Raw genomic sequence first — 8,026 nt, 5'->3', positions numbered from 1 at the left:
TCATTTTAAAATAAATATATAAATAAAGTTTAACTAAGAAAATAACTTTTAGCTAAACATTTTTTTATCTTAAATTTTATTGATTTTAAATTTTCTAAACAATAAAAGTTATAAAAAATAATTTTACAATAATACAAAATTGAATAATATTGAATATGATATTTATTCAAATAAATAATAAAAGAAACCCCATCCAGTTTAGTAAACGAAACGACAGCGTTTCGTCGTTGGCCGCCATAATCACGGTTACAGTGGCAGCTGTCAGCACTAGCTTCAGAAAACTCCCCTCTTCTTCTTCAGCTTCGAATCCGAATCTCATTTTATTGTGACTGTGAAGTGTTGTGAGAATTTGTGAGTTTGGACAATGAGCAACAGCAACGACCAACAACCCCAACGGTCAAGGCCGTTTCGCCCAACGAAACCGTTAGAGATTGACAACAGCAGCGGCCTCACGCTCGTCCCGCGCGTGAAGCTCACGCTCACTATCTACCCTCTCGCCGCAACCGTTACCTCCGTCGACGAGTGGAAGATGAAGCGCGCTCTCATCGACTACCTTCACACCACTCACTCCCTCGCGATTCCCGAGGACGACCTCGACGTTAAGCGCGTGAGGGACCTCAAGAAGCGGAAGCGCGAGGAGCCTGTTGCTTCGGGGACTCTCAGGATCTGGAATCTCGAGTTCATTGAAGAAGAAGATGAGGAAGGCGAGGGTGCGGTTGAAAAGAGGGTTTGGGAGTGGAGGAAGAGGTTGGTGGAGAAGATGAACGGGATTGAGCTGAATCTTGAAGGGGTTAAGTTCAAGCTTGATGTTGCTGTTCCCGTTTCGGATGATTTTGAGGCAATGAAGAAAGATTGGGAACACTTTTTTGCGTTTGATACTCGAGGTTTGTCTCTGCGTTCATTCTTCTTATTTTTTGTGTAAACCATGAAATTAGTAGTAATGTAAAGTGGTAATGACTATATATTTGTTTATAAGGTCCTCGAAATCTTCAAAAATGAGTAAAAGTGGTCAAGTTTAATCAATGTAGCTGATCCGAGCTAGTGAGAAAGGCTTAGCAGCTTTTGTTATAGTAGTCAAATTGGTCAGGTTTGTACTTAGGTGTTCACTTCAAGGATGAAATTAAAGACGATTATCAACTTCAGGGAGTGTTTTGGCCTTTGATCGTTCACTCATGTTCTTATTACTAAGTGCTTAAAGGCTTGCTAGAAAGATTTGTAGTACATCGAATTAGAGTCTCTTCGTAAATTAAGGACTAAAGTTGATGCCTAATATGCATTAGAATTTAGAAGATTGACTTGATGTTTATTTTAAACTTTGAAGGATGATATTGATGCTCAAAATCTCTAGAGGACTAGTTTGATGCGAAGATCATTTTTGGGAACTAATTTGAGCTGCTTCTTTTCTTGGGTCTGATTTTTGGTTTTTTCTTTATGTGATTTGAAAGGGAAGGGCTGGATTGTATTTTTAATTAGGTGTAAAGGTTTGATCTTTCTGCAGGGTACTATAGAGGGAAGCGTGAACCAGATACGATTATTTTGAGGGGTGTTCCCTCACGATGGTTTGCTGAGCCTAGAGTTTCTTCTAAGCCTTCCATGCTCGTCACACATACCATCTTCTCAACATTTGGCAAGATAAGGTACTTGCAGGAATTGATTGTTTTTAAAGGATGTTTTTATCTTGTATTTGATTTTCAATGATTTTATTTTTTCAAGAAACAAACATTTTTAATCATGATTAGGTTGGAGGTGAAGGCTATATTTTTTCCTAACATGATTTTGTTTCTTTGACCTTTTTAAGCAGTACAATGAACCTTCTTAATTTGCTGTACTTATTGTTAAATGTTGTTATATTCCACCCTATACTGATACTTATATGAGAATGATCATATTTCACCTTACTATGGGTGTACATAATTTTCTTGTTCTGTAACTTACATTTAATAGGAATCTTAATGTTGCTGAGGACGATGATCCAGGTAAGGATGCAAATGAAGACGGCGGAGACCTGGTTTCAGGCCTTTACTGTAAGATTGTGGTTCAGTTTGAAAAATATAGAGACTTCCATGATGCATTGAGAGTTCTATGTGGTCGCTCATTGCAAAAGGTATTGGCTTGTTTCTGACTTATGTTTGGTAACTCCACTGTGAAATAAGCATAGTTTCTTACTACACTGCAATTCACATCTTTATTGTCATTTGTCACTATTTCTGTTTTGGATGTCTATAGTAAGATGATCAGTTCATTTTACTGTCAATGACTGTGGTCAGAAGTGTTATGGCAATTGCTTAAACTGGAAGTATAAAGCCGCCTCACACTTGCATCAATTTGTGAATTATACATGATGGAAATTGGAAACTTAGATATGTTTATGTGATGAGTGACAGTAGAATTTCTTGTTTATTGACAGCAAGGATCGAGATTAAAGGCTGATTATGAAGTTAGCTGGGATAGAGATGGATTTTTTCGGAACACGAGAAATCAAACTCAAGAAAAGACCAACAGAGTGTCAACAACGGCAGCAGATCATTATAAAAGTGAAGCTCCTAGACGCCATACCCCTTATGCTCGCCACAGCCCAGAGAATGTGCGGCCAAGGAGATTCCGGGTTAGATTTTGATATCTCAAATGATTCTTATGATTGTCCCTAGTGTACACTCGGAATTTTTTTTTTGGTTTAAATATGGACATTTAAATTGACATATGATTATTGCAATTCAAATAGGTATGCATTTCAGTTTTCTATGTGTTGTTGAGTGTTATTAAGCAGAGGTATATACTATTAGCAAAGGCAAATGTTAAATCATCGTTTAGATAATTGAAATTCTCACATATTTGAACTGAAATAACCACATGTTAATTTCAATATCCAATTGCTATGTAGATTTCACTTATCTAAGTATATGATATTAAGAATAGATATACTACTAGTAAAAGTAAAAAGTTAATCCAAAATTTACATAATTGAATTCCACATAATTTTGACTGTCTGAAATTGATCAAAGGTTGCCAATTTTGAGTACCATGTCTCTTTATGTTATGCAGGAATAAGGACTCATGGATCCAAGCCTACACTGAGAAGTTTCTAGCAAATGGACCATTCCATGCATTTTCTAGCGACTATGACTAAGACCATTTTGGGTCACTAAGGTTCGTAGTCTTTTGAGATGTCAATTGTACTCGCACTAATCATAGTTCAATTGTCATAATTATTATTTGTATATGTTTTTGCCTTTTGGATATTCTTGTTTTTAGTTTTTAAACACCAGGCAAAGATATGTTATTTTTAGTCACCCCTATCTTGTAGCGGATAAAAATTAAAAAGGTGATAGAAATGGATTACGAAATCGAAATGTGAAGTTGCCTCACAGGTTTTCTTTCTAGTGTAATAATGGATTAAGAAATGTGTTAAAATTTCACGGAGGGGCTGTGTTGTTTCGCGATAAGCAAGTCGGTAGGGGTGTTCATAGATCGAATCTGATCCGCATATTCGCGGTATTTATCCGAATTCAATATGAAAATTGCGGTATGTATATATTTTGCGGACATATCCAAGATCCGGTCCGATCTGATAATTTTGGTGCGGATCGAATCGAGATTTTTGTTATATTTGATCCGTGTTTACCCTTACAAGTCAAGACTAAATTGTTTTTGATATTTTGTAAAAAATGAACACGGATCGAATTAGAGGTTTATATAGTTGGAAGATTTTCGGATACATATTTAATTTAGTGAATAATGGTTTCATCCTTTGAAAAAATAAGGCAATCAACTTTAATTTGTGGGAGTTTAACAAAAAAAATTTAATTAGTGGGATGGAACATAGTGAGTTGGATGTTTAATCTAGAAACAAAAATGTACGGATAGAAATGCTTGGATCAAGATTTTTTAAAGTGAAAAAGTTAGTAAAATGCTTGGATCAAGATTTTTTAAAGTGAGAAAGTTAGTAAAATGATGAGTAAATGAGTTGATTATTTTTAAATTAAAATAATATTAAGATATGAGGTACATATTTTGTAGAAGTTATAAAATCAATAATAATTAACTTTTCATTTTATTTCGTTTATCAATTTTCTCACTTTAAAGGATTTACATTCAAAATGTTCCATCAATAACATATATTAAAGCATTATATGACGCACCAAATTTAACTATATATTAAAGATTATCCAACAAGATTAATTCCAGTGAAATCATCACTAAAGTTTCAGAAAATGCATGTTGTTTCATTTACTACTTCTAACCTAACCAATGCAACTTTACATATGCCAATGGTTGATTTTAGTGGGTAATATTAAACAATGTTTACCTAACTTTTCATTCAAAAAGCTAGATGAAATTTTAGACTTTTCCTGTAAAATCATGAATATCCATACCATAGGTTCTGACCTTGGTTCATAATTTGAGTAACCTATTCATTTTCTTTATCAGCTTTTACCATGAAGAGAAAAACTGCCAAAACTATAAAAATCTTGAAAAGATGTGTCTATTCTTCATGGTAGTATAATAAGTATAAAAGAACTTACAATAGCACTATTCATACTTTCTTATAAAAATATGATTGTTATTAATTAATTGTGTATTTAATTAACAAAATAAAAGGAATACATATTGGTTGTTAATATAGTGTTTACCATAAGGAACTTAGATGCAAATAAACCACACCATGATCATGAAGCAAGATTAGCTAACATGAAAGGATATTACCACTTAGCTTATATCCTTTTACACTCAAAACAAGTAATAACGTGATTGACATTTGAAGCATTGAAACTTTTCAACCAAGATTGAAATTTACACTACTATAATTCACAGCATCAAAATCCTATTCCTACTCCAGAAAAAAAAAAGACTGAAAATTTCCTTGAACAAAAAGCAAAAAGAAAAAAAAAGTGAAAGAAAGGGTAATTATGAAATGAAAAACAGAAAATTACAATCTTCACCAGCTTTTCTTATGGCTGTGTTTTGCTGAAGACTTGTTCTTAGAAACTTCATCATTAGAATCACCAATAGAAATCCTTGGAGACATTAAACCATCTGTGTTCATCTTATTCTCACTCCAACCTCTAACATACTCTTTCTTAATCTTCACCTTTTCTTCATTCACCAACCCTTCATTGATTACAATCTTCTTGGTCTCACTCACCCCTCTAGCATAATCTTTCTTCTTCGAATTCTTCGGCGACATCCTTGAATTTGATGATGATCTATTACTACCCTTCAGTGCAGGGATCACATACCACAAAATGCAAGTGCAAAGTGTTGAAACTGATCTCCCAAACATTGTCAACAGCACCAAGATTAGTATCATAACCATTGGAACATAGAAACATGGCTTCCACATATCAAAACTCTTCAAATTCCAATTCAATCTCTTCTTTTTCACCTTCTTATCACCATTTTCCAACTTGGGTTGCTTTGATTCATCCATAATTTCACTTGATTCAACTGTGGGCTTGTCACTTTGATGAGGATGATGATGATGATGATCTAACTTTCTTGGTTTCACCACCTTGAGTTCTTGGCTCTTGTTGTTGTTCTTCACCTTCACAACTATAGGAACAAAATCATTGGTGCTAGAATATACAAACCTAACAAATGAAATTTCATGAGGGTTCATCTGTGAGTAAATCCTCTGCCTCCTCTCATCAAGATCAGCTAAGAGTGCAGAGAATTTGTCGAGTCCACGTGTCGAAAAGGGATTGTCCTTCTTAGTTTTGGATTTTCTTGGAGTTGGGCATGGTAGTTCATCATCAGCTTCATGATGGAAAGTTCCACAACCAAAATGGCTCAACATATGGGAAAACAAATGGCTAAGGTTCTTGTTTCTTTTGTATCAGAAAGTGTTTTGTGAAGATTTTATGATATGGCTACTATGGATCCTGTGTTTTAAAAATTGAAAGGTTGAGAAGACGTTAGTCAAACTAAAAAACACATAGAAACTTGAGGTTAATTCTATAGAAGTTTCCATAGAGTTATTATTAGTTTTTTGACCAATGAGAGAGAGAGAGAGATAGAGATGAAACAATATAAATGTGTTGTGAATGATTATTTCCACATCTAAAATAAAATTGATGTTTATCGATATCAAATACGAGTTGCTTTTAATTTCTCACAATATTTCTAGGTCTTACAGGTCAAAAATTAAATTTTATTTAAGTATATGTTATTAATTAATAAGTTTTTGCATATATAAGATCGAATTTAAATTTTTAATATATATTAGTTTAATTATTTTGTTGGTTTTTATAGTTTTACAAAATTTTCAATTAAATTTTATATTTTTTTAATTGAATTCTTGTACCAAATTTTATTTTTAATTAGATCTCTATACTTTTTTTTTATTTAGATCTCTGTACCAATTTATTTTTAATTGAGTCCTTATACAATTAAATCAATTACTGTTAAGAGGAACCTAATTGAAAAAAAAAATTGGTGTAGAGACTCAATTAAAAAAAATATAGGGATCTGATTGAGAATTTAGCGAAACTATAAGACCAGTAGAGTAATTAAACCATACATATTTAAAGAATAAATAAACTAAAAATAATATAAAAAGTGAGATTTATCGATCTAGGTAATTTGATTATAATAAAATTTAAAAGTGAAAAAATTCTGAAAAAAAAATACTTAAAATGTTGGTAGCACATAATTAATACTTACATCAAGAACATGTATTAGTATCCATTCTTAAATATATTTCATATAGTTTTTAAATGTTACATAATAAAATAAATAGTTATACATAACTCACCAAATAAAAAAAATTATACATATTCTTTTGTCATATATTAAATTAAATGCATTAAATCTGTTTAGAAAATATATAACTATTTAGGGTTTACCATAAAATGAGCATTATCAACACATAATATTATATTTTGACGTTAAAAAAAAAAGTTTTCCTTGTTTATTTTAGTCTTTCTTGACCATTTACTTCTAATATGAATTCATTAGATATTAGAATCTAGCAAGTGCCGTAGGAAATCAACTATGGATCATGAGCTATGCTTGGTGCACATGTAACTTCTGGAACAGACTATGGACTTAGTCTATAAAATCATAAATATAAGTATTTAAGATGTAGCATGTTTCAACATGACAACAATACTTCAATTTTCATGTCAATCAATTAATATCTTCTAGAAGAACTTTGTTTGAACATGACAATAAGAGTAGTTATCAAGAAAAAAAACAATGGACGTATTTGCTAATGTCAAGGATTCATATGTATAATAATATTTTATCTGTGATGTAATAATATGATATTTTGATTGTGCTTGAAATTTTGTGTTGCAATGCATGGAAATTTTATGTATTCGGTTTTCCCAAAATTCGTCTTTCAGTTTATTTTAGATTTTTTATGTTTAGCTGCACTGAAATGCAAGTCATATGCTATGGAATATTTTTTAATTTAGTATATATTGTTTTAAAACTTTTAAATGGGGTCCCTGCCTTGAATATAATTTTACAATCAGGTGTTTCGTTTAATCTGATATTATAAATTCTTTTATATTCTCATATTATAATAATCTTCTAATTTTTTATGGGCAAAGGTAAAAGATTATCTAATTAAATAAAAGGTTTAGTTAAAATAATAAATTACTTTAGGTACTTGATTAAGATTTTGTATTTAATGGACATGATTAAAAAAGAAAAATTTAGATGGCTAATACTTCCTTTTTTTTTTAATCTTACTTTTGAATTAACCAACTCTTCTCTTTTTTATATTAAAAATGTTGGTTTTTAACCTTTTTCATTAAAAAAATTTAAAATTATAAATATTTTAATTATAAATTAGTTCGAATTATAGGAATTTACTAATAAATTGAACCTTGGTTTTAAACACACCAATAATTCATTTGTAGACTCACAAACACAATGAATCACTTATTTGTTTTTATGTGTGTTCTTAATTCTCCATATGATGCTGTAGGATTGACTTGGAGATTTCTAGCAAAGGATTACTACAAATGAAAACTGAAAATTGAACTAAATACATATCCAATAATAATAGTCATAATAATGT

General features: G+C 31.4%; 1 protein-coding gene across 1 annotated transcript; it reads left to right on the top strand.

Annotated features, from left to right (window-relative positions):
• Positions 1–227: 227 nt before the first annotated feature.
• LOC107495861 (uncharacterized) lies at positions 228–3,365 on the top strand. The gene is made up of 5 exons (XM_016117065.3): positions 228–884; positions 1,499–1,637; positions 1,945–2,104; positions 2,408–2,605; positions 3,043–3,365. Exons 1-5 carry the CDS (start codon positions 365–367, stop codon positions 3,046–3,048), a joined length of 1,023 nt encoding a protein of 340 aa, XP_015972551.1. The 5' UTR covers positions 228–364; the 3' UTR covers positions 3,049–3,365.
• Positions 3,366–8,026: the final 4,661 nt, after the last annotated feature.

This window comes from Arachis duranensis, chromosome 6, assembly GCF_000817695.3.
Source record: "Arachis duranensis cultivar V14167 chromosome 6, aradu.V14167.gnm2.J7QH, whole genome shotgun sequence".
NCBI classification, from domain to species: Eukaryota; Viridiplantae; Streptophyta; class Magnoliopsida; order Fabales; family Fabaceae; genus Arachis; species Arachis duranensis.
The sequence above is the reverse complement of the archived record's forward strand: the minus strand, read 5'-3'. Positions and strand labels throughout refer to the sequence as shown.

Bases quoted from the DNA above. Each gene is read 5' to 3' on its own strand.
- LOC107495861 (XM_016117065.3), top strand. From the start codon at position 365: ATGAGCAACAGCAACGACCAACAACCCCAACGGTCAAGGCCGTTTCGC. The intron at 885-1,498 runs GTTTGTCTCTGC...ATCTTTCTGCAG, and splicing joins TTTTGCGTTTGATACTCGAG to GGTACTATAGAGGGAAGCGT. The intron at 2,105-2,407 runs GTATTGGCTTGT...GTTTATTGACAG, and splicing joins GTGGTCGCTCATTGCAAAAG to CAAGGATCGAGATTAAAGGC.